Genomic DNA, 23,104 nt, shown 5'->3' with positions numbered 1-23,104 from the left:
TGCCTAGGATTCATCGTAAGACAGATGGATTGGGCGGCGAATCAAGGGAATGATGTCGCCGCAACGAGGATCCCGAAGTCTTTCCAGCGCTGATTTGAACATTGGAGGCGGAGGATCACCTTGAATATTGCGAGAGTCGCAAAGCTAAATGGCCTGGGGATGAATTGAGATGGTGGAAGAAGTGGGAAATTTTGAGATGGTGGGGCACGGAATTCACGCCGCGCACGTGCCCTCGCATCTGTGGGACCGCGTCGCGCTTAGCGTCAACACCAAACAAACAACACCATCACTCAATTCTTATCCCATATCAACACCACGCCTGCGCATAGAGACGCCAATTTGCAGACTATGAGCAATGGCGCGCACACATTCCTCCTACACCGCGAGCCCAACGCGATGGCGCTCACCCCAGCGCAGCCCGGCGCGTCAGCAGACCTCCGAGGAAGGATCGCAATATGAGATGGATTTAGACGCGTTAGGGCTCAATTCGACGTTCGAATCGACCGAGGTGGACGAAGAGCACCAGCCGAAGGTGGATGTCGTGGACACCAGCGATATCGAAGGGCCGGAGGACTTCACGATGAACATGACCTACTGGATGACGGCCGATCTGCCTGCGGCACAGCAAATCAGGTCGCGAAAAGAAGCAAATGTACGAGTCGCAGAGGTGCGAGGCGATGCGCTGCAGGAAACAGATGGAGCGCAGGACACAACAGCCGAGGGTGACAGGGCGCTTATTGAGGACAGTTCGCGGGATCGTGAAGTGGAGGCAGGTTTTCACTCGGCCTCGCCCACCATGCGGGCAAATGGCACAGAGAATGGACGCTCTAGCAGCAAAGCTCCCTCTGAGGCGGCGTCTATGGAGAACGAAGAGAAGGTTAGGAGTTACCTTAGCGCATTACCGGATACCGACATCGGGCCGGATGCGCTCACATCGACGCCTTTACGGGTGCCAAAAAAGAATATGCTCCAGGTCCCAAGTCCAGCGGCTCCAAGGGCGCGGTCTTTGCAGGCGACTGTGGAAGACTACGATACGCCGCGCAAACCGACCCAGGAAACGGTCATTCACCATCCCCAGCAAGGCGCTACGAAGAAGGATATAGCGGAGGAGGACGCGCTCCGAAAACAGGTCGCCGAATTGCAATCTCGACTTGAGCAGCAAGAATTGGCCAGCAAGACGCGCATCACCGAGCTTGAGACTATACTCTCCTTTACTCGATCCGAATTGGACACAGCGCGCTCAGAGGGCTACAAGCAGAAGGAGCGGATCAGCGCCCTAGAGCGACACAATCAAGAGCAGAAGAAGAACCTCGAAGTTTCCCGCGCATCCTTAGACGGCCGGCTCAAAGCGCAAGAAGAAGAGCTAAACGCACGAATGCAAGAATTCGGAGAAGAGCTGCGCCTGCAAAATCTGGCTAAGCTGCAGAATCAGAGGGAAGATTTCGAGCGTCAGCTAAGAGCATCAGAGCAGGCGAAGCGAGCAGTGGACGAGGTCCTGGAGGCACGCGGCCAGCTGTTGGAGGAAGTGCAGGGCGAATTGAGCCAGCTCCGACGATCGCATGAGCAGAAGCTTCAGGGTATGAAGAATGCGGACTCTGAGGGACAGCAACTGAGGGATAATGGCTTCTCCAAGGAGCGGGTCGAGCTGGAAGAGAAGCTGTCCGCTATGCAGTCGAAAGCTGATACTCTTCAGGCGGACCTGGAGAGAGCTACAGCAGAAGCCAGGTCTGCTCACGAGGAAGCCCAAGCAAATGCGGCCCTTCACACATCTGCACAACAGGAGAACGAGGCGCGTAGCTCCCACATTCGCGAAGTGGAATCACGCCTCGAGTCCCTTCAGTCCCAGCTTAGCTTCGCTCAAGCAGACGTAGCCGCTAAAGATGAACGGCTGCGGACGATGTCAGGCCTCCAATCCCGTCTTCAATCACTTCAATCGCAACTTGACGCTTCCCGGACCGACGCTGCTGCCAAAAACCAACAATTTCTTCGCAGCTCGGACTTGGATTCACGGCTCCAGTCCCTTCAGAGACAGCTAGACTCAGCCCGCACCGACGCAACAGCGAAAGACTGGCAAATCCTTCAGCAGATCGAGGAGCAAGAGCGATATGAGCAGCGGTTGAATACTGCACAAGGCCGCATCGAAGGGCTCGAAACGACGGTGTCCACTCTCCGCCAACAGCTGGCGGAAGCGCACCGGGACAGCGCTAAGGCTCGCACGGATGCCGAGCGCTCTGAGACGGACTGGGAAGAAGCGAACGACCGTCTCCAAGAGGCGCGTGTAGAAGCGCACCGCCGCGTTGCCGACGTCGAAAAGAAGCTCAGCAAGATGAAGGAGTCAAAGGCCGACGCAGAGTCACAGTTGAAAATACTACAATCCCAGCATGACAAGCTCGTAGAGGACCACGAAGCGCAGCTCGAAGACGTGCGCGAGAAAGCCGAAGACGCGGTGCGCAAAGCCGGCGCTATTATCGAGCAAGAGCGGACTGAAAAGAAGAGAATCATGAAGGAACTTAAGAAGACTTCGAAAGAATTCGACCAAGTCCGCGCGGAGGCTGCGCAGAAAGCCTCTGAGGAAGATGCCTCTTTGGACGACAGCTCTTCCTTGTCCTTGTCCTCATCCCAGGTCAATGCCAAAGACGCCGAGATCGAGAATCTACGCACTCTCCTCCGAAAACAAGCCGCCACTCTCAAATCCCTCAAGTCAGAGACCTCCACGCTCCGCAAAGAAAACACCCGCCTCAAAGCCCTCGAGATCGAAACCACCTCGGCTACCATCTCTACTCTCCAAACGGAGCTCTCCACCCTCCGCACCGAAAACGAGACGCTAAAAGCTGACATTCAAACGCGAAAAGAGGACTTCGAGGCCGTGAACAAGGCCATGGATGAGCGGTTAGCGGGCATGCTGAGCAAAGCGCTGAAAGAGCGCGCAAGGACAGTAGTGGGGAAGAGAGACGGGCAATGGGTGGAGAGTATAGGCAAGGTGAGAGATGAGAGGGAGTTTATGGGCAAGGTATTGATGAGGGAGTGGGGGAGGCAGGAGGTTGGTGTTGCGAGGGAGGAGCTGGGGGAGAGACAGGGGTATCGCTATCAGTTTGTGAAGAGGTCTTGAATGGGATACGTTCCGGACTCTTGAGCGGGCGAGGCGTTTGTGCGAGGTTTTGCTATATGCATGGCATAGGATCTCTGGTTTGGTATTGGGTTCAACGAGGGCCCTTGTACGATCTGACGACCTGATGACGATGACTCCGAAGCATCTTGAAAGCTATTCCTGTCATATCTACACGCTTTCGTGCTCCCTCATGCTATTTCAAAACGCCGCTTCCATTCCCTCCTTCCCAAACGCCTGAAGCCCCATTCTCTTGACTATCCGATCCCATCAGCCCAAGTCCCCGCGCGCACCGAGTTCACAGCAGCCCCTTCCGCGCCCACTGAATCTTCCGCATCGTCTCCCCCTCCTTATACCCGCCCTTGCTCGCACACACGGCAATCCCCTCGCCCAGCTCGACTTTATCCTCCACGGACTCCCAGGCGCAGGGGCAGTGGTGCGGGAAGTGGACGCAGGACAGGGTGCCGGGGCAGAGGTACTTGTCGCAGTGTGCTGGGGCAGAGTTAGCGAGGTGCTGGACGTGCTAGCATAGGGATGGGGATGGGGATGGAGGTGGAAAGAAGGGGGGGAGGACCACATACCGCCCTCATACTGCTGCTGGTACCACGCCGCGTCGCTGCGAACGTTCTGCTGCTGCGCTTGTTGCTGGGCGCCGCCGCCGCCGCCGAACATCTGGTCGAAGAAGCCGAATTGCGCGTTTGCGCTTAGACTGAATAGACTGACCACCAGAAAGAACAGGTTCCGGAGCTCCATCTTATCGGGAAGATTGGGTAGAGCGGGGGAGATTGCTATGGGACGGCGGAGGAAAGGCGAGTTTGTTGGTTGCTGGAAGAGGGTGATGTGGAGCTTTGGCAGGCGCGGGTAAGCTAGCCAACAAACGCGCCAAACACGCCAAGAGTTGGAGCTCCAGCTTCCCTTTTCCAAATTCCACCCGCGGAACGCAAAAAAGTTCAACACCACACCTTCTACTCCTCACTCACCCAACCACCAAACAAACCCACACGTACGTCCCTCTCCTCCTTCCCACTCCCCCCTCCGCACAACCAACATCTAACACCCCCCACAGCATGCATCTCATGTACCTCGACGGGCCAGACGGCAAGCGCATCTACACGCTGAAAAAAGCGGTCGACGGCCGCATCGCCAAGTCCGCGCACCCGGCGCGCTTCTCGCCCGACGACAAGTACTCGCGCCAGCGCGTGACGTATAAGAAGCGCTATGGCGTGCTGCCGATGCAGTTGGAGCAGAGTAAGTGGATTTGCCCGGGAGGGGGGAATTGAGGAGGGGAGGAGATGGGAATGGATAGATGGCTGACGAGGACAGAGGATAAGGTTGCTTTGAAGCAGTAGGTGGGCGGACGGGGAGGAGAGGGGGGTTGACGGGGGTTTGAGATGGAGGTGGAAGGAAGAGTCGCGGGGGGTTTGAGCGGAAAGAAAATGGTGCTGCATGCATGCATACATATGTGCATACGTGCATGCGTGCGTGGCGTTTACGGAGTATAGGACAGAACGGACAGTGTTCTAGGCTATGGGTATGCATTGCGAGCGATTTATCTCGCTGGGGGATATGAAGGGATGTCTTTCTAGCTACGGCCTGATCTGCGTCCTTAAAAATCCCATCATCCATCGAAACCCCGTCTTCCTTCTCCCCACCGTTCCCCAGCTGCGCGGAAACAGGGGCATCTACACTCTGAGATCTCACACCTGCTCCTCTCCCCAAAACACCACCGTCCCATATGGCGCCCACGTGCTCACCCACGCCACCAAAAAAATAACCAGATCAAGTAGCACCTCTGCAACCTGCGCCTCATACCGCCACACGTCCCCTGCCATCCAGTCGCCCACCACTAGCCCTGCATACGCAACCACAAGGCCCCAGAGAAACGCGTCGAACCACACCTTGCTAAACCGCTTCCCGAACACGATCCGCTCGCCCTCCATCTGGACGATCAGGTGCAAGTTCCAGGCAACGAAGAAGAAGAACAGCAGCGTGGTGGCGGTCCAGGGGAGCTGCGAGAGCGTGCTGAGGGACTGGAGTGTGGTGTGCAGCGCGATGTGGGTGAGTTGGAGGAGCTGGATGAGCAGGAAGGAGATGCGGCGGAGCATGAGCGGGCGCGAGGAGACGAGGGGGTTGTAGGAGGCGCTCAGGCCGGGCCAGCTAAGAAACTGTTAAACACGCGGATATGCTGCTGTGCGCGCTGGGACCTACCATGTGCGGAAGTTGGGACATTGGCGGGTGAAGGGGTGGCGCGGGTTGCGGTAGGTGTTGTAGTCGGCGATTGTGACGACGGGCATGGTGGAGGTTGATTTTGGGGAGTGGGTGTGCTGTTCGGAAAAGGCGAAATTGGAGCAAGAATGAAGGAATATCGCGCTGGAGCACCCGCTGCTCAAGATAAAATCTTCGTCGTTTGCGAAATTCCGGCAATAGCTCTTTCAAACGAATACCGAGAGAGAGAAATGGTGGGGTAGAGAGGAGAGGACACGAGCTGATTGAAACGTTGAAACAGTTGTACCTACAGGCAACTAGTCTGCGCCTCGGAGGATCGAATTGGCCCCGCGGCACAGCACGCCTAAGAGTCCGTGAAACTCACAGCCACTCCAGGGGAACCAGTTTTGAGCTCCGCATAGACTCACCTCACGGTGTGGAATTCTCTGGATATAACGACGCACGTAACAACCACCCTGGAGGCCTTCGTAGGTGCGTACAAAAGCGTGGATAATGGTTAGCTATACGAGCAGTTTTGCCTGTACGGCGAGCTCTTGAATCCGGAGAATTCCCTACCGCGAGAGGCTCAATTGGAAGCCAGCCGCAATCCTACCTACAGCCCCAGCGAAAAGAAGCATGGATACCAGGGAGGCGCAGGAATGCTCGACACGAACGGAGCTGCGCAGAGGCCATATCTGAGAGTTGAGAGGGGTATCGTGAAGTGTAAGTCTGGCGTTCAAAATTCAGCTCAGCGCAGCGACCTTGACTCGACGACAAATGGAGTGTAACAAGACGCCCGTGGGACGTTGCGATGGTGTCCCAATTCTCCCGGATGGTGCGACCAAGGCTTGCGATGAAGAGGAGATGGGATGACAGAATGAAACCACGAGAGGAAAGTGCAGCACTGCAGATGCGCAGGACTGCGTTATCGCCGAATGCGGTGCGACGTTGAAGCTGCTCGCAGCTGTACGTCATTGCTCTGATATTGCGATGCGCGTGTGGTCTGTCTGCGGTTGTCGCCGAGCGCGTGACGGAGGGAGGGCGGCCTTGGTATCGGTGTTGTAATGCACGGAAGCATACTTCCAGTAGCAGCCCATGCTGCTGGGCGGTTAGTGTTCCGAGAGCCGTAGCAATAGATGGCGCTGTTATGAAGTGAGGAGGTGGTTGATGAGCTGGCGAGGGGTAGCGCGAGCGTTTCCCCCACCCTGCATTTCATAGCGTTTCTCGCGCAAGCTTATTTATTGCGCTGCATCGAGTATCGAGCATCACAGGATGCGTGGGGGTCGCCTTGCAGTCGCCTTGCAGTCGTCTTGCATTTGTCTTGCATTCGTCTTGCATGGCCGAGAGGGGTTCTCCTGCAGCAATCGTCATCGCTCGTGTAAGGTCCGATGTGAGGCATACCTGGCGAGCATTGAACGGTGTCGCGAGCCGCCTGTGAGGGCTTTCGCAGGCTGCGGGCAGCCGTGTAATCTGGGGAAGCCGTCGTACGTCATTGCTCGCCGGCCAGTGAGACCGGAGTCGAGTGTGCAGAGAGTCATGAGCGTGGTGGTGGCTGCGGGGTAGTCGGGGCCTCGTTACACGACGGCTTGGAAGGGACGACTACGGCTTGCTGGACGATGCTACTGCATAACGAGCTCTTTTACGGGACACCCACGAGCTGCGGCTATTCGCGCTATTGGACGGGCGAGGCTGGTGGTACTTCGCCTGCTCCAGATCAGCAAAACGAGTCCGGAAGCGCTTCAGGGAGCAATGCCAACCACATCATGCACGCAATCTGGACCTGCGACGTCCAACCATGGACAAGCGAGCGGCGGACATCGTGAGCCGACGACGGTGGAGGTAGTGCGCTCGGCGGCAGCGTCGGCTGGGCCATAATCCGCATGTCTGCTGGCCGAGAGTGCATGGCGTCATGCCCGCGAGATTGCCCGATATCAGCCCTATGCGTCTGTCGAGATGACATCGACGAGGGCTGGCCACCGCCTGAGGCATCCGGAGTGTGTGTGATGCTCGTCAGGTACACTCAGGTACTGGACAGGCCGAGGCGTACGGCGTGAGGTCACCAGAGCGACTGGCAAAGCGTGGAGCATGACCGCGGGGACAAAGACTTCGTGGCTGCCCAGGTGCAGTCCTCTGCTGCGTGCAGGACCCTCCCATCTCCACTCGCCAGCCCGCCGCCCGCCGTCGCCCTTATCCTCGCGCCCTCGTTCCAGCATGGCGGCCACGCCGTCGAGGCGTTATTCTCGGAAGTGCCCATTTCGCGTCAACCGCTCCGGAGCGTCCACGGGGCTTCACGAGACTTAGCTCCGCTCTAGCACGCTGAATCACTTAAATCGCTGAACCGCCCATAGCCCAGCCTTCTCCTCCCCCCGTGCCCATCTGTCTTGCCCACACACCCCCGGCCTTTGACCTCATCTCTCACCACCGCCCTCTGCCGTCGTCAGCAGCAACACCCGCTGCACGCGCTGCCCGCCTTCTCGCGCGCCCGCCGTATTCTCGTCCATCCAATTCCACTCCATTGCGAACCCCACGCCCGGCCGGCACGCGTTGCCCTCGGAAGGCCGCCCTGAAACCGCGTGCAGGGTCTTCTGCGGGTTGCGCGATCCACGACGCAGCCGGCCAATTGCGGAAAGCCGACCTGCTTCCCCACGCCATCGCTACCCCAGACTGCTCCCGTAGCCGTCTGGTCCAGCGCCAAAACTTTCTTTCAGCGGCTCGTGCGGCCAAACCAACCTCGACCTATCGTCGTGACACTCTCCTCCACGCCTTCGCCCGCCCCATCCACTAGGTTGCTGCGTTAAAAGGGTCCAGCGCACCGTCGCCCACACTCCCACCCTCCAGCGTTACACCTCTCCACGAGCAAGACCCCGAACAGCACGCTCTTGGGGATGAACTTCAAAAACGACACTTCTCACTGGCCCGTCGGACAAGGTGCGTCCCATCATGCCGTCTTCCGAGCAATGCTAACTCCCCGCAGAGCACATCAATCGCTGAAACCTGCATCTGTGCTCGTCTCCCCCGCACATTGAATCGCACACTGCCTGCTACCTATCACGGCCGTGCTCGGAACCATATTGCTTCTTCGTGTCACCGAATTCCGATACGCTTGCTTATTCCTCCGTTCTCTAACCTCCCCTCTGGCCTTGGCTAGTAAGCCTTGCCGGACCTTTCCTTGCCTTCGTCGGACCAGGGACGCTGGGAGCCTGCAGGCACCGTTCCCCACGACCACGAGACCGGTCGTCATCGGATGGGCTATTCTTATCTCTCGCCTTTGCACGTAATGGAGTCCTCCATGACTCTGCTGAGTGCACACATCCAATTTCTAGTATGTTGCCTCTCGTCATCCCTTATGCACCGCGGTGCACCACGCCTCGATAAAGTTTTGTGTCTTATACCTGCCTAATCGTGGTTGGCTGCCGTCCCGCGCCCGCGCCCGCGCCCGCACGGCGTTCCGTAGGGCTACTTTTTATATTTGCCCCCAACACAAAACTTTTCTGCCTGATGGAACTCAACTAACACCATGCTCACCTTCAAGGATACGCAGCTGGCCCTCATCCACATCCCGCTGCACCTCTATTCCAACTTTCTCCAGACCATCCTTCAGCTCTTGCTTCCCAATGAGTCCCGCCATGGTAGCGCTGTCGCCAACGGTAACGCCAACGGCAACGGCGTCGTGCAACCACCGAAAGGCTGGCCGTACGAACACCCATTCGTGAACATCTCAATCACCGCGATAGAGTGTTCTGTGGTATGTTCCCGCGCTCTTGCCAATGAGCTCTTCGTTCCAGCCCTGAATATGCTCGACCCTGTCTCGAAAGCCCAATGCGCCATTACTGCCGAGGACTACGTAGTAATGCAAATTGATGGCGAGGGTCTCGATGCAGGTCAGCGCGTCCTAGAACTAACGAGCCCGCTCGCTCTAGCTGGCATGTAAGTCGTCCTCGACTGAGAATCAGCGTATTTGATGTCTGACCACTCCCAGCTCGATTTTCTTCATCACAACATACTTCTCCGACTACATTCTCGTGCCCCAGCGGTATAGGGTGCAAGTCGTGCACGCCCTCGAAGAGCGAGGCTTTCAATTTGAGGACCAGACATCATCCTACGTCAATCCGAGCGCCCACAGTCGCAACCATTCGTCGACATCATCCTTCGAAGTCCAGCCTCCGGGCACGCCTCCTCCGGCGACGATATCGGAGCTGCAGACACGCACATTCGCCACCCTGAAACGTCGGAACATCTTTCCTACGGTGGACTCCGGTCTGCGCCTTGTCCAGTGCGCCGGCCGCAGGGACAGCGCGAATGGGATGAGCCAGAGCCGAAATCGTAACAGCATGACGAGCGCTGCGGACGACGCACTGCATCTCGGTCTCGTCAAGTGCCTCATCTCACCGCCGTATCCTCGGTTCCTGTCGCTGACACTGACGGATACCGAGCCAGCCTCGCTCCTTCTCGACCACACGCTCCTTCCCAACTTCACTCAAGATATCCTTCTCGGATCCAAAGATGACTTCCTGATTCCCATCACGCTCGATCTGCGCGAACTGCCTATGGAAAGCACCGGTATCGTGTGTGGCGTAGCCGGACGTCTCGTGGGAGGCACCGCCGGTCAGCTCGAAAGTCCAGTCGAGATGAGCTACCTCAGCACGGCTCGTGCAGGAACCGTCATGGTCGGTGAGGACGAGCTGAATCGTGCTCTGGGCGCTTTGCGCGGCGCAGAAAATGGCGTGTTATCCACGCCGGACTAGCCCACATCCGCAATGCTGAGCGGGCGGAGTGGGATGTAGCGAGCCTCACCCCGAACTACGAGGTCACCTGGACTGTCGCTTACGAACGCCTGTTCTGACCGATCGGGGAAGGAGCTGAGGAGCAAACGAGAGGGGTTGCAGGGAGCCTGGTCAGACTCGACGGCTTTCCAACGGCGGCGATCATTCGACCTCCATTCGGCGACACGCGTCTCAGCAGTTCATGGCCCTAGCAGACGCGACTTGCGCTTGGACAACTCCGCAAAAGCGATCTTTCGGCATACAGACCCTTATCTCGGCATCGCCTTGATCTTCAGCACCATGGTATAAAATTGGATCGCTCGGCCCTCGCTTGTTGGCTGCACGCAAGTATTTCATGCATATCTTTCCGTCACCTGACTTTCCTCTTTTGGGACCCCCACTATCGCTTCCGGGCATATCTCCGCTTCGGCTATCTTTCTTCTCTCGGGCGCTGCGTCTGCTTGGTACACATACACGAGGCTGGGCCGCGCTTACTGCCATATCTAGCCGTCCTCGTCTTCCCTTCGTCCCTGGTCTCTGTTGGACCGAGCACTCCGTCGTCCCGTGCTTCCTAACCTCGGATGCCTTCGCCCCCTTCTACTACGCGCTATGGATCTTGGGCTTCCCGCTAGTTGCTGTCGCCCCCCTTTCGGTTTCTCTACTACTACTATCTGTCTCCTTGGTGCATACACGGGCAATGTCGACATGATCTGCATCATCTGGGCATTGGGCGGCTGCATTGGGAATCGGATCACTAAAAGTTTGTCGACGTTTCCGTCTCTTAGGTAGCATGTGTGTTGTGGGTACATGCATGTAGGAGAAAATCGCTCTTGCTACCACACCCACCTGTGTCACTATTCTTCCTAAGTCTCTCGCACCTAGCAGGCATTTCAGCCTTAGCGCCAGTTTCCGTCGTGGAAACTGTCCATCAACCCAGTTTTCCGTGCCACCAGCGTACCGTCACCCTCTATGGAAGTTCGGACAGCTGGGCTTGGCGCACGTGCTTCGTGTACGCACACGCCTTGCAGCACACCTCGAAAACACAATCCACCGTATTACACGGCGTCAGACCTCTGATTATGCCTATAACGAGTGTGATCGCAAGTTTGGGACTGAGCGGGCCTTAGGGCCTGGCCACTCCCAGGCGCGCGCCCATCTGCGGTGAGCGGCTGAATAAGGGGGCACCGTCACGTGCCGCGTACGCTGTACCCAAAACGAGCGCAGCGCAACAATTTCTTTCACCACTCGCAGCTTTTCTTGCCCCGACTGTGTGCCTTCTTTCTCTGCTGCGCGCTCCGCTCCACGTTTCCCCCAATCGGAACTTTTCCCGTCCAACGAGCACTAGACACAACGAGGAGGATCCCGTCATCTCGCCCCAGTACCGTCAGCCATGCCTAATGTGGTCTACACTCTCAACAACGCCATCGATAGCTTCTTTTCCGAGGCTGGTGCGTCGTCGTCTAAGATACAATGCGATGACTTTGTCCGCCGAAGATATGGAGGACAGATCCAGCCAGTTAACATCCAAGGCTTGACCAGCTACACCGTAATTGCAGGCCCAAGCGGCAACAAGATCATTCAATTCCGAGAGCAGACTGCTTTGCTAGACATGAACATGTTGGAGTTGGCAAAAGACATTCACGGAGATGTCGTGCCTAGCTGTTCTGAGCTCGGGTGGGTTGGCGATCCAAGCGGCTCACCGCTAGCAATATACGAGATGGACAGGCTCCGTGGAGAGAACTATATCATCGCTCGCCCCTCTCTCACACGCGATAAACGACTGAATACCGTGTACAGCCTAGCGAGGTTCGTTGAGACTACTATATCTTCACCTCTTCTCTTCGCGTCAACCCGCTAACATAAAATGGAAGTTTCTTCGCGCAGTCGTGGCAAAAGGGCAAGCTAGCAAGCTCGAGATTGGCCAATACGTCTGCCATCAGCACCGAATGCTACGCCAGGTTCGAATACCTAGCCAACACCCTCCCAAAACGCTTCTTGCCCGCCGTCACCGAAATACAAGCCGCCCTGCCAGCGCTCCTTGACGGATGCTATCCCGTGGTCCTCACGCACAGCGACCTCAACGAGATGAACATCCTGGTCGATCCCGACAGCGGCGAAATCACAGGCGTTGTTGACTGGCCCAGCGCGAGCATCCTACCCTTCGGCTTCGCCCTCTACGCACTAGAGAGCGCCCTCGGCAGCATGGGCTCTGGCGGATGGAAATGGTTCGACGGCGTGGATGGCCTAAGGGATGCATTCTGGAGCGCCTTTAGAGAGCAGACTGGCTTGTCCGAGCCTCAAACGAGACTTGTAAAACTTGCGGGAAAGGCCGGCATCCTGATCCGCTACGGCACTGCCTACGACTGTGGCTTCCCTGGAATGATAGGCGTCCGAGACGAGAACGCTGAGGACTTTAGATACCTCGACGCCCTCATTTTCTAAGAGCTATTCCCCGCGCTCAGGTTTTGATAGAACTTCACCCAGTGAGTTGGGGCCTCCTTAGCCAGCTAGCTAGCTCAACGGTCTCCACGCCGTCGTGTTCTGGTAGCCTCAGGGTCGTTTTTCCTTCCGAATAGCCCACATGAACTTGCGTTTGCAGTCGTCGTTCTTGGGTTTGTCTGCTGTGTCGACTTGCGGTGGTGCTGTTCGTGAGATTGGAAAGAGGTGGCTTGGAGGGCGAGGGTGACATGGCGGTGGAGGTGTTGTTGTTGTTGTTTAGGGCATGAAGAAGTATATTCACTTCTCCCCTACCGGAAAACGATCGAAGATTAAGCTCGCGCTAGACTGATCGGCTGGTGTGAGCGTGAGTGAAAGTCAACGCACGTGCGCCATTCGCTTCTCCGCCTTTCAAACCGGCCGCCGCGCCATAACAAAGCACAAAACGTCTCCCTCCACAGAGCTTCTCTCCGACCACAGAAGCAGCACCCGCCGAAAATTCTACAATGGCGCTGAACGCGAACCCCGCTAGCGAGTACGTTCGCCTCCAGATCTTTCCCCGCGAGACAATCCGCGCCTGCCTGAAGGTCCTAGAAGGCCTCGACGAAGGCCCGCATACCATCAACCGGCGCGAGTTAGACGTAGCCATGGACACCCACCCCGCCTTACTCGGCTCCTCCTCCTGTACGTGGCCTCTCGTACTGGACGCGAACAGCGACATGGCCCGTTCCACTCGTCTTCTCGTGGCCGTGGCCGCAGCACGTCTCTCTAGCTCTCCCGGTCCCACGCACCGCAACACGCTGCAAGAGTACCTAGTCTCCCCTATGGAGTTCTACGTCGCCGCCAGTGAGGTCACCGTCGACGGAGGAGGCTATCTCATCACGGGCGATGTGCTCGAGCTGAAGCATCCGATGGTTACAACGACGACCAGGCACACCCGCTATGTTCGTCCAGCGCAGGGGAAGCGTGCCATGAAGCGGGTGGAGACGTCGCAGTACAATGACGGCTATCTCGAGGACGACGCAACGCTCCAAGGCTTCCGGACGATGGTGTTAGCAGCGCAGTGGAAGGCTGGCCTGCTTCCTCACCCTAGCCTGCGCACTCCGCTCTGGCACGTGGATCGTCGGGCGAAGCATGCCGATGTTCCGGAGGCGATCGCACACCTGGTCACTGGTCATTTGGACAAGGACAATGACGCCGGGAAGATAGATGGAAAGATCGATGCGAGCTCCCTTCTCGAGAAGAAGACTGACCGTCTCTGCATCAGCGGTGTGTTCTCGTCGCCCTTCCCCTCCCCAAAAGCACGCACTAACATCCACTCAGACAGCGAAGCCTACAAGCCCATCGGCACGCCCTCCGAGAACTCTCCTCCCAATCAAGGAATCCCCAGCCACGGTGTCCTCAAGCTATCCTACACCGCGACCCTGGAAACCCCGACGGAGAAAGTACACATCAGCATCAATCAACCCACCCTTCGGGGCCAGGAGAGCAAGATGCTGGATACCACCAAGGAGCTGTGGGGGTGGATGGCGTCCAGGGGCTGCACTGGCAAGGTTCGATTGGAGGATGTTGTCGAGCTCGCTGGGAAGATGGTTGGAAAGCAGGGGGACGGACCTCTATTCAACGCGTAGGTGTGCTTTGAGACGTCTGCGAGGGATGTTCTCCGTCGGGGGGTCATTGCTGCGAGGCAACCCTATGGCTGCATGATGTTGGTAGTATTCGTCGAGGATATCGTATAGTGGGATGTCTGCACCGACAAGCTCCTCTGGGAGGGCGTAAAAGGCCGGTAGTGATGTGCAGCTTAGGGAAAGACGCACGTCGTAAAATATAAACTCCTCGCCGGTGAGCCTGTGTCCCATACTCTGCGGTTTTGCTGGTTTACGTGAAGATCTCGGAAAAGCTTGCAGCGCGGTTGTCTCACTATAGAGCAGTGAGGATGATGCGGTTTGAAGAGGCATTCCTTGGTTCTGTTCTCAGACTTGACAACTTTGCTCTTTTCTTCGATTCCCTTTGTGCGTGGTTGCTGTGCGTCTCGATACGAGCAATTAGGAAACTGGCTCTGAAGTCTTGCCACAAAGTGATAACCTCACTGTACTAATGATCACTCACGCACTCCTTTTACCTTACTCACTGGTGCAGAAGTCTTATCCATGTGCAGTTTTACAAGTTCTGATTTTTCTATGTAAAGCAGTCTACCCTGCCAGGATGCTTTCGGGAGAAGCTATCCATGTATAGCCAGCCGTTAGTAGCGTGGGGAAAGAGCCTAGACTCCAGTAATGCAATATGAAGAAGTCAAGCAACCGGACTATGGTTATCGAGCACCGGCGTCCCTTGAGACCATCCTCATCTGCGCGCTTGTACGACCCTAATCCCGATCCCCAGGCAATCAAGCAGCCCGGGCACAACCACCTCACGCCCGCCATCCGCCATCGCTTCCCCACGTCGACTCAGTTCCAGCGCGAGACCTCGGAACCTCCAGATCTCCCCACCTGAACGGCGGAGGAGACGCGATGCGGAACGGGTTGAAATAAGCCGCTGCCGCTTTCACATTCTCATCCTTGACCTTCTTGCCCTGGACCTCCTCGGTTTCCTCGTGCTTGACACCTTCCTTTTGCATCTCCGTGGCCAGATCAAACGCATTCTGCAACCCCACCTTATCCTCCAGCCCCTTCTCCTGCACCCACTTCCACACCTTCTGCATGCCGGTGTTCACGATCTTCTTCTCGGGGCCGCAGACGTGGGTCGCGTCGAGCGGGATGTGGATGATGTGGTTGCCGGATTCGACGGTGGCCCAGTAGGTGACGGTGAGGGGTTTCGGGGTGGGCGGGTCTTGCTCGGGCTGGGTTGCGTCGCGCTGGTGGTTATCACCGTGAAGCGCGGGCTCCTGCTCATCGAGTGGTGCGCCCATTCCTGGTGCTGGGAGGTCGTCGTCTCCGATATCCTCTTGCACACGCTCGCCGAGGCAAAGATCGCAGTAGCAATTAGCCGCGCAGTCATACGAAGAAGCTTCGATATCCTCAGCATCCATTCCAGCCCCGCCGAGACGCACGCCAATCTCTTCATTACCCCCATCATCCTTATTGCCGCCCCTCATATCACCGCAGTCCGATATGATGGGACCATCGACGCCGGGCTTGGAGTTGAGAACGACGGCATACGCTTCCGCATACTCGGTGGCGCAACTCGGATGGTCTTCCATGAGTTCTCGAAGCCTCTTATTGACGGTATGTAAGGAAACCGGCGTGCTCAGCTGAAGGACACGGAGGGCTTGCTCTATCGTTGGCAGCTGCGAGGCAATCCAACCATTGCGCACTCTAGCGAAGCGCTCAACATCCGCATCGTTCATGCAGCCGTTGCAGCTGCGATCAAGTGAGAGTCCGCAGGCGGGACAGTTGTCCTTGCAGGTCAATGGAGGGCCGAAATGGAAACGCCTCTTGCAGATCACACACACCTGCACGCTGTGCTGCTCGTCGCCCCCGTTCTCCTTGCCAGCACCGGCGTTGCCGTTATCCCAGCCGCTAGCAGTTTTAGGCTCCTCTTGCTCGTCGAATCCTTGGGTCGGGCAGTAGCGGTCCCATCGGTCATAGCCGTCAGGGTAATCGTTGGCTTTCCTAAACTGGCGTTGAGCGGGCGCTGCTTCAGCATTGCTGTCAGGAGGAGGCTGATTTAGCACTTCAATGGGTGGCAAGGTATCTTTCAAGGGGGCTGTAGTCTTAGGAACTTTGCAGACGGGCGGCATGAAGACGATGTCCGGAGCGGAAAAGATGAGCCGAACAGCAGCACAGCGCTCACAGTTTTCACGGCCACACCTGCCGTCGTCGCAGCTCTGCTTCTCTTCCGGCTCTTCTTCGAGGACGATGCATAGTTCGCAGCCCCAGCCTCTACAGACGCACTTGCAGCGGGCGCAATCCCCGCAGGCACTCCAGCCGCCGTGGCATACCGGATTGTTTGGTTCCAGCCCGGGCATAGGTCCACAATCACCGCAGTCCTCATGTCCGCATCCGCAAGAGGCATCCATGGCAGGTTGATCGGCGGGCGTCGGGCGGGAATGGTAGGAGTCGACAGGATGGAGCTTCGCCTGCTCCACGAGAAATTTCACGAATTCGTTCTGATACTCAGGGTCCTTGTTTTGAAATGGGTCCTGTGGCGCAGTGCCCATGACAGCGGTCTCATATGGACTATAAGTACGGATGCGGGCATATTTGAAGCCGGAGTTGGCTTCTTCGTTCGTGGAGACGGCGCCGGGAAGGCGAGAGGTCCAGGATTTCCAAGTAGACGCGTCCAAGTTCTTGACTTTTGCTTCCGTCTCGCTATCGTTCTTCGCCTGCTTCGTCGGTGATGACTGGGGCCAGGGACCGAGAACATAGTAAGGCTTATCCGAGCGCTTGTTGTCCATCTGAGGCTGGATATGCTGAGGCTTTCCCTCAAGAGTAATATTGTCCTTCTGTAACTTCAGCAGTGTTTGCCCCCGCTTCTTGAGGTAGGTGTCTTGATCATCGGGACCGGAGGTTGAGTCAATCACCACACGGTTGGTCTGACTCTTCTCTGCCTTCACCTCGGATCTCGGTCGCGCTTCGGCGTGGGTACGGTCGCGGAAAGATTCGAGGACTTGCTCCCAGGTCTCAGCATCAGGCTCAGTACGAGTAGCTTTCTTGAATCGGTTCGGCGCATCGCGACCGCTATCCGTGTCGTGAGCCGCAGCAGGCGGAGTAGCCGGGGCGCCGACGTCCCTAGCAATCCACTTCACAGCGACGTTAGCGGGGGCCTTGACGAAGATGTTGTCCTTCATTGAGCGCGAGGATGTGTGCTCGTCGGAGCCCGGTGGGGTGTAAGTGATGGAGGAGTTTGTGTCGACTGGCGAAGGCATGCTGCGCGCAGTCGAAAGAGTTGGGAAAAGGAAGTAGAGGGTGGTGGAGAGAACAGGGTTTGGAGGCGATGGCGGGGTTATATAGGAGGAGCGGTGAAGGCAGAAGAGCGGGGCCGGTCTAGGCGGTCGGTGAAAGGCTTTCTGCCTGCGGAGGTGAGAGAAAAAAAGAGCGAAGGGCGGGGTGAAGGCCGCGTTGACGAAGTCCACTGCGAGTTGAAAGGTTGAGAGCGAGACATGAAGAGAAAAAGACGGTGGGGTATGACGCCATACCCGCACCGCTCGAAGATAGACTTCCTTCCAACCGTCGGTAGGAAAGCGCTCAGCCCAGCAATGGCGTCGTCTCCGGCACCTGCGCGCTCCCGCCCCTCCCATCAAATCCCCTCCACCTCGCCCAAGCCCACCAGCTCCTGTCCCTGGTTCCCCCATCAATAACTAACGCCTCGCGCTCTCTCTCCTGTCCCCTAACTCTCCTCCACCAGCGTCCCCAACCCTCTTTCCTCCTCACCCAAACCCCCTCCCTCCCATCCGCATACACAACCCAACCGCCCTTCCTCACCTTCAGCGTCCATGCGACCCACTTCCCCGCTTTGACCAGCCCATACAGCACCAGCACGCCGAACAGCGTGCAGAAGATAGTGACGATGGACGTCAGGAAGGTGATGGTGGAGACTTGGCAGCCTAGTCCGGATGTGCGTAGCTCGAAGCGCTCGGGACCCATTGCGCAGATGAATTTGTAGCGCATGGGGGAGAGGAGTGGGAAGGCGCGGGAGAGGGGGTCGAGGGGGAGGGGAAGGCAGGTTGACGACTATTGGACGGTGTTATTAATGGAATGGAATTGGTATAGACAAAGGATGGGTATAGGATGAGCATTTAACCCGCTTCATCGAGACATAACACATCTAGGTAGATGCTAGATATGTATAAAAAGGTGGCTAACAAGAGAGGCTTGCGGACATGCCCTTCCTCCGGAAAGAGCGGGAACTTACAATAGCGCACCATCCGCAGAACCCCTTGCTCCGATGACAATCCCCACAGTCTGTATAGCCCCAGCATAACTCCAGTCTCTTTCGGTCATCCTTCGGGCTATCTTCCCATCGCTGCTGCAAGATCTCCGATACGTTGAACAAGGCCGACTGTTGATCGGCGTAGCTTATCGAGGGACAATTTGACGTCATATCTGAGGAGCAAGAAAGGGTACCCTAGGTAGTAGTACCAGTTCAGGAACGGATCGAAAATATGTTTCTCGATGCAAAGGCTCTGCTTGCGATGGGATGGTGTTGTGGTGTGACTTGAGGTGAACGACATGTGGCTGGGTGTCAGAGCGCTTGGACACATTGAGCATCGTGGCTTGGCACTCTTACGCGTTTCCGGTTATCACAGGAAGGGCACATGCATTTGGTGAACACTTTCAAATTGAAGTATATACAAGAAAAAGCAAGCGGGTGCTGCAGCAAAAGGAATATCTCGTAGCCTAATGTACTTCTACAATTCTAGGCCGGAAGGCAGCGGCTGACTTTGGACCCTTGCGCCTACACTACTGTCAGCGTCCCCGTTTCCAACAAACATGAGGCTGGATTGGACTGACCTTGCATTTGTAGCCGCTCACACACGTAGTAGGGCCTTTCCAATTCTTGCCGCCGCATTGCTGATACTGTAGAATCAACAACATCAGCTCCTCGTAGTTTATAGCCAAGCCCAGCGCAGTGTGCAGCGGCGCATGTGACGACACCATATCCTTAACCGCCATTTTTGGTTCTTTAAAATGAGAGAATCTTTTAAACACGTACCGCACCAGCCTGTTTGGTAGGCGTGGATGAACCGCTGCCGAGGGCGAGGATCTTGGCGGCGGCGTGCTCGCCGACGGTGACGATGTACGATGTCGGGTTCGTGGTGATGTGGCTAAGGTTGATCAGTATTAGTCCGACCCCGTGCGATGGAAGCCTTACCCAGGGAAGATGGAAGCATCGACGACGTGGATGTTGTCGGTGCCGTAGACCTGGGTGTTGGTATCAACGACAGACGTTCCGCCGGTGAGACCGCTGTCAGTTCCAATCTTCGCAGTGCCAATCCAATGGTTGGCCCGACGAGCAGCAGGAGTCTTGGGAAGCTACAAAGGTGTCAGCAGCTGAAAATAATCGCCGGTGGGGGAAAACATACGCTAGCAACATAGGCTTCAACGGTCATGTTGGCGGTCGGCACCTCCCAGGTGATGGACGGAACCTTGGCAACAGCCGCCATCATGCTCTTGAGGCCAGCGATGACAGCGTCGGTATCGGCCTGATCTTGGAGGTAAGGAGCCTTGGAGACGTAGATGTTGAGGGCTCCGTTGATGGAAAGAGTTCCGCGCGAGGTAGAGCCACGGCCAAGGTACTGGCTGATGGTCATAGAGTGAGTGTCGTTCTCCTTGGGGCCTTCAACACGAGCAGTCCACTGCAGCTGGCGGTCTTTGCCATCTGACCCCTTGACGACCTCCCAAGCGAGAGGACCAATGTTAGGAGCAGACTGAGCGAGGATTCCGGAGCGGTGGTTAAGGTAGGCATCCTCATCAGACGAGTTAGGGGTATCCCATGCCTCGTAGAAGTCATAGAAAGAGACGTTGGGGTGCTGGATAACGAGATCGGTCTGCAGCGTTATTAGTAATTTCTTAAGGAAAGAGATGAGGTGATACGCACATTGACGTGGTCGTTCAGATTCTGGCCAACCGGAAGGTTGATCCATTGCGTCTCGTTGATCATGGTAGCACCATCAACAGCACTGTCCTTGACGACGGTGAGCTGGTCCTTGGGGCCGATACCGCTTCGGAAGAGCATCTTGGATGAGCCAAAGGTTCCTGCGGAAAGAATGACACGGCCACCCGGGTTGAGGTTGACAGTGCCGCAGTAGCCACCCTCAAGCTCAACACCAGTAGCCTTTGAGCCAGTGCGAACAACACGCCTGGCCCTCGTGTTCATCCAGAGCTTGAAGTTGTTTCGCTTCATAGCAGTAACGAGGTACGTGCCGAGAGGGCCCTGCCTCTGTCCATTCTCGTACATGAAAGGAGAATGGGAGTAGACGAGGTTCTTCTGGTCCGGTTGCTCGTTAGCGACAACCTGCTTCCAGCCACCTGCAGACAAAGCGGTGGAAAGGACTTCGAAACCTTCCTGCCTGTATCGCTTGCCGTCCATGGAAGGAGTATCAGTACCGGGAATGCGCTTGAAGACAGCGTCAATCGAGGACTTCATGTCTGTAGACTTCCAACCGCTTGGGAAGTTATCATCCCAATCAATTGCGACGGGCTTCCACCACAGGGCAGCGTTGACTGCAGTGCCTCCGCCGAGAACGCATCCGGCCATCTGGTCAATGTCGGTGCAAGCTATGCCAGCAGAATCGACCCAGATCTGGTTGCAGAGACCTGGAACGTCGAATCTAGTAAGGTCGGTGCCGTTGAGCCAACCGGGTTTCATGGTTCCGCCGAATCGTCCTAGGGATGGCGGGCCCTTCTCAATCAGGAGGACTTTCTTGCCGGCCTCAGAGAGCTTGTCTGCAACAGGAATACCACCAGCACCAGCACCAACGACGATGTAGTCATAAGTATCGGTTGGGACGGGTGTGCCAACGCACGCCGTCGGGCCAGTAGGAGTCGGAGTGGGGGTCACTCCACCAGAAGGAGTCGGCGTAGGAGTCGTTGTGCCGTTGCCAGCCAAGGCAGCCCATTGTGTATATTTAGCATTGCGAGCAGAGGCAACCTCAATACCGAATTGAGACTGTCCGTTGTCGTGGAACTTCCATGGAGTGGGGGGTACATCGTTGTTCTGGGCCCAGCCAATGACTTGGACCTCATCCGGAATTTGGGAGCCCGCTGCGCCGTTCTGGTTCCAGACCCAGCACCATTGGCACCTGTAGATCAATTCGAAGTGCGTGTCGTTGATCTTGTGCGAGATCTGGGTCAAGGTCGCGTTTCCGGTGTAGTCATCTGGGGCGACGTATCCTCTGCCGGAGTTTAGCGAATTTGTTAGAATTGGTAATTTTGCTAGACTTACCCTGCATAGACGAACTTGGTCTTCACAGCATCGCCATCAGGCCATGCCACAAGCAGAAGAGAATTGGGCATGCCGCCACCATGACTGACACCTGACCAACCCTTCCTGCCAGTCCTCAAAGAACCGACTATGTGGCCAATGTATTCGGCGTTGCCGGAGCCGGTCTCTGGCAATGCATAACCCCATTGGAAGCCACCAGTGGTCTGGCTCTCGTCAACAGATTGCTGGCTGCAGGGAGTTAGCAGAAAGCTTCGTTAGGCTTGGCTTTTCCTTACAAGAAAGTGATTCCGGTGGCAGCGTCGGTGTATGCACCCTGCGCGAGAGCACTGGAGGCAACTGCGCTTGTCAGTTCTCTTCAATTGAGCAATTGGCATGCCAGGGGACCCACAGAGAGGGGACAGCAGCGAAGCCGCCTTGAAGAAGCTAGAGCCCTTCATCTTGAAGAACTTCTTCTAGCAGCGACACAGGGACAGACCGGACGAAAAGACCAAGGGAAGCAGACAGCAGCGGCCACAGGACCCGACCCATGCTGGCGCGGCCCTCGCGTTAAATACATTTTGCTTTTACCCCGGTTGATGGCAGCAGCAGCATCATCGTTCGGAGTTGAGACCAATTAGCCAAGCCCAGAGCATGACAGTTTCCCTCTCGCGGCGGAAGAGGCTGGCCTTGTTCCAGGTACCGGATCGCAGTGAGATGCACCCTTGCCAAATCTGTTCCGACGTAAGGGCCGGCTGAGAATAATGCGACGCGCCATTGGCTGCAGCGTCACATGGGCACTCTGGATGAGGTCTGGGTGGGAATGTTTAATCTGCGATGATTGAAACGGCGGGGGTGTTGATTGATGTAAATTGATGAAGGACGGGTTACAAGGCTTCATTGCCGTCACGCCCCTGCCGCCGAGAGCAGGCTAAGCCCGTCCGAGATTCCCCACACTCGCTTCGCTATCCGCATCGGGAATGGCCAATCTGCCGCCAGCGAGCTTAAGGGGAACGTCGCTCGAAAGTTCCGCCTACCACGGCCTCACGCGGCGCACCACCACGTCGCGCGCATCCTTCTCGAATCCGCTCGAATTTCCACAGCCCGCAAGCCGCGTGGCGACGACTGCCGTCAAGTTCCACCAGTCTGGTTCCCGCAGGCTCCGCATGGCGATGCCACTCAAATGAAACGCCCTCCCTCGCCCATAGCAGGGACCTTTACGCTGACGGCCGAAACATCGTAGCCTGCCAATAGATGCTAATCTATTAAATTGAAGGTATAGAACGGTCTAATCGAGCTCGAAGCGCAATCCTTCTCACTTTGCCTCTGTCGCTTCCGTCTCGTCTCTAGCAATCAATTTTCTAGAGCGCTTCCATCCGCCCACCGGCATTTCTGCTTCATATCGACATCGCGCAGGCTATTTTGCTACCGGGGCTTTCCTCTTGCAGTTTGGTACTGTCATGCTGTTCGTTTTCCTTCTCGTTGGTCGCTTTTCTTCCTTCGCACGTGCGCGAAGCCTAGGTGTTGGCTTTCGCGAGCCCATTATATTGGGTGTGCTTGGGTCTTGACTAGGCCGTGGTCAAGCCCTTTCGCCATCCACTAGAAGGCTTGCCGAATCTTGTAGAACCTCACGTCTGGCTCCGTGTCGCTCCGTGCCAGATTGGGAGGCCTTCTGAACTTGGTATCAAGCTGGCTTTCTTATAGAGGCTATCCCATCATGCTGGAGGGTGAT

The 23,104-nt window shown here is 56.7% G+C and overlaps 10 protein-coding genes across 10 annotated transcripts; 5 read left to right on the top strand and 5 right to left on the bottom strand.

Moving 5' to 3' along the window:
• Positions 1-355: 355 nt before the first annotated feature.
• Positions 356-3,109, top strand: BU26DRAFT_532613 (uncharacterized protein; the record flags this gene model as incomplete). The annotated part of the gene is made up of 4 exons (XM_033831114.1): positions 356-1,639; positions 1,673-2,278; positions 2,315-2,446; positions 2,480-3,109. 4 exons carry the CDS (start codon positions 356-358, stop codon positions 3,107-3,109), a joined length of 2,652 nt encoding a protein of 883 aa, XP_033680852.1.
• A 295-nt stretch (positions 3,110-3,404) lies between these two features.
• BU26DRAFT_532612 (uncharacterized protein) lies at positions 3,405-3,859 on the bottom strand (the record flags this gene model as incomplete). Its single annotated transcript, XM_033831113.1, has 2 exons — positions 3,405-3,598; positions 3,688-3,859. The coding sequence occupies 2 exons, from the start codon at positions 3,857-3,859 to the stop codon at positions 3,405-3,407; spliced, it is 366 nt and encodes a 121-aa protein (XP_033680851.1).
• Positions 3,860-4,173: 314 nt separating this feature from the next.
• On the top strand, positions 4,174-4,479 carry BU26DRAFT_607158 (Nop10 family nucleolar RNA-binding protein; the record flags this gene model as incomplete). Its single annotated transcript, XM_033835728.1, has 2 exons — positions 4,174-4,354; positions 4,430-4,479. 2 exons carry the CDS (start codon positions 4,174-4,176, stop codon positions 4,453-4,455), a joined length of 207 nt encoding a protein of 68 aa, XP_033680850.1. The 3' UTR covers positions 4,456-4,479.
• Positions 4,480-4,509: 30 nt separating this feature from the next.
• Positions 4,510-5,764, bottom strand: BU26DRAFT_57412 (uncharacterized protein). The gene is made up of 2 exons (XM_033834326.1): positions 5,315-5,764; positions 4,510-5,263 (listed from the first exon to the last, which is right to left on the bottom strand). The coding sequence occupies exons 1-2, from the start codon at positions 5,398-5,400 to the stop codon at positions 4,804-4,806; spliced, it is 546 nt and encodes a 181-aa protein (XP_033680849.1). The 5' UTR covers positions 5,401-5,764; the 3' UTR covers positions 4,510-4,803.
• A 2,926-nt stretch (positions 5,765-8,690) lies between these two features.
• BU26DRAFT_57425 (uncharacterized protein) lies at positions 8,691-10,243 on the top strand. The gene is made up of 2 exons (XM_033834330.1): positions 8,691-9,238; positions 9,291-10,243. The coding sequence occupies exons 1-2, from the start codon at positions 8,829-8,831 to the stop codon at positions 10,054-10,056; spliced, it is 1,176 nt and encodes a 391-aa protein (XP_033680848.1). The 5' UTR covers positions 8,691-8,828; the 3' UTR covers positions 10,057-10,243.
• An 881-nt stretch (positions 10,244-11,124) lies between these two features.
• BU26DRAFT_57389 (uncharacterized protein) lies at positions 11,125-12,533 on the top strand. The gene is made up of 2 exons (XM_033834312.1): positions 11,125-11,880; positions 11,946-12,533. Exons 1-2 carry the CDS (start codon positions 11,465-11,467, stop codon positions 12,514-12,516), a joined length of 987 nt encoding a protein of 328 aa, XP_033680847.1. The 5' UTR covers positions 11,125-11,464; the 3' UTR covers positions 12,517-12,533.
• Positions 12,534-13,016: 483 nt separating this feature from the next.
• Positions 13,017-14,141, top strand: BU26DRAFT_507526 (uncharacterized protein; the record flags this gene model as incomplete). The annotated part of the gene is made up of 2 exons (XM_033827004.1): positions 13,017-13,779; positions 13,834-14,141. 2 exons carry the CDS (start codon positions 13,017-13,019, stop codon positions 14,139-14,141), a joined length of 1,071 nt encoding a protein of 356 aa, XP_033680846.1.
• Positions 14,142-14,681: 540 nt separating this feature from the next.
• On the bottom strand, positions 14,682-17,822 carry BU26DRAFT_521393 (uncharacterized protein). Its single transcript, XM_033829518.1, has one exon. The coding sequence runs from the start codon at positions 17,375-17,377 to the stop codon at positions 14,921-14,923; it is 2,457 nt and encodes an 818-aa protein (XP_033680845.1). The 5' UTR covers positions 17,378-17,822; the 3' UTR covers positions 14,682-14,920.
• Positions 17,769-18,552, bottom strand: BU26DRAFT_399180 (uncharacterized protein; the record flags this gene model as incomplete). The annotated part of the gene is made up of 2 exons (XM_033822775.1): positions 17,769-18,182; positions 18,364-18,552. Coding segments are annotated over 2 exons (603 nt in total), but the record flags the coding sequence as incomplete, so codon positions are not given.
• A 265-nt stretch (positions 18,553-18,817) lies between these two features.
• BU26DRAFT_461196 (uncharacterized protein) lies at positions 18,818-22,234 on the bottom strand. The gene is made up of 8 exons (XM_033825056.1): positions 21,785-22,234; positions 21,672-21,732; positions 21,397-21,624; positions 20,050-21,346; positions 19,535-19,999; positions 19,324-19,484; positions 18,963-19,276; positions 18,818-18,906 (listed from the first exon to the last, which is right to left on the bottom strand). Exons 1-7 carry the CDS (start codon positions 21,831-21,833, stop codon positions 19,153-19,155), a joined length of 2,385 nt encoding a protein of 794 aa, XP_033680843.1. The 5' UTR covers positions 21,834-22,234; the 3' UTR covers positions 18,818-18,906; positions 18,963-19,152.
• Positions 22,235-23,104: the final 870 nt, after the last annotated feature.

Source organism: Trematosphaeria pertusa, assembly GCF_010094035.1.
Source record: "Trematosphaeria pertusa strain CBS 122368 unplaced genomic scaffold BU26scaffold_11, whole genome shotgun sequence".
In the NCBI taxonomy this organism is placed as follows: domain Eukaryota; kingdom Fungi; phylum Ascomycota; class Dothideomycetes; order Pleosporales; family Trematosphaeriaceae; genus Trematosphaeria; species Trematosphaeria pertusa.
The sequence above is the reverse complement of the archived record's forward strand: the minus strand, read 5'-3'. Positions and strand labels throughout refer to the sequence as shown.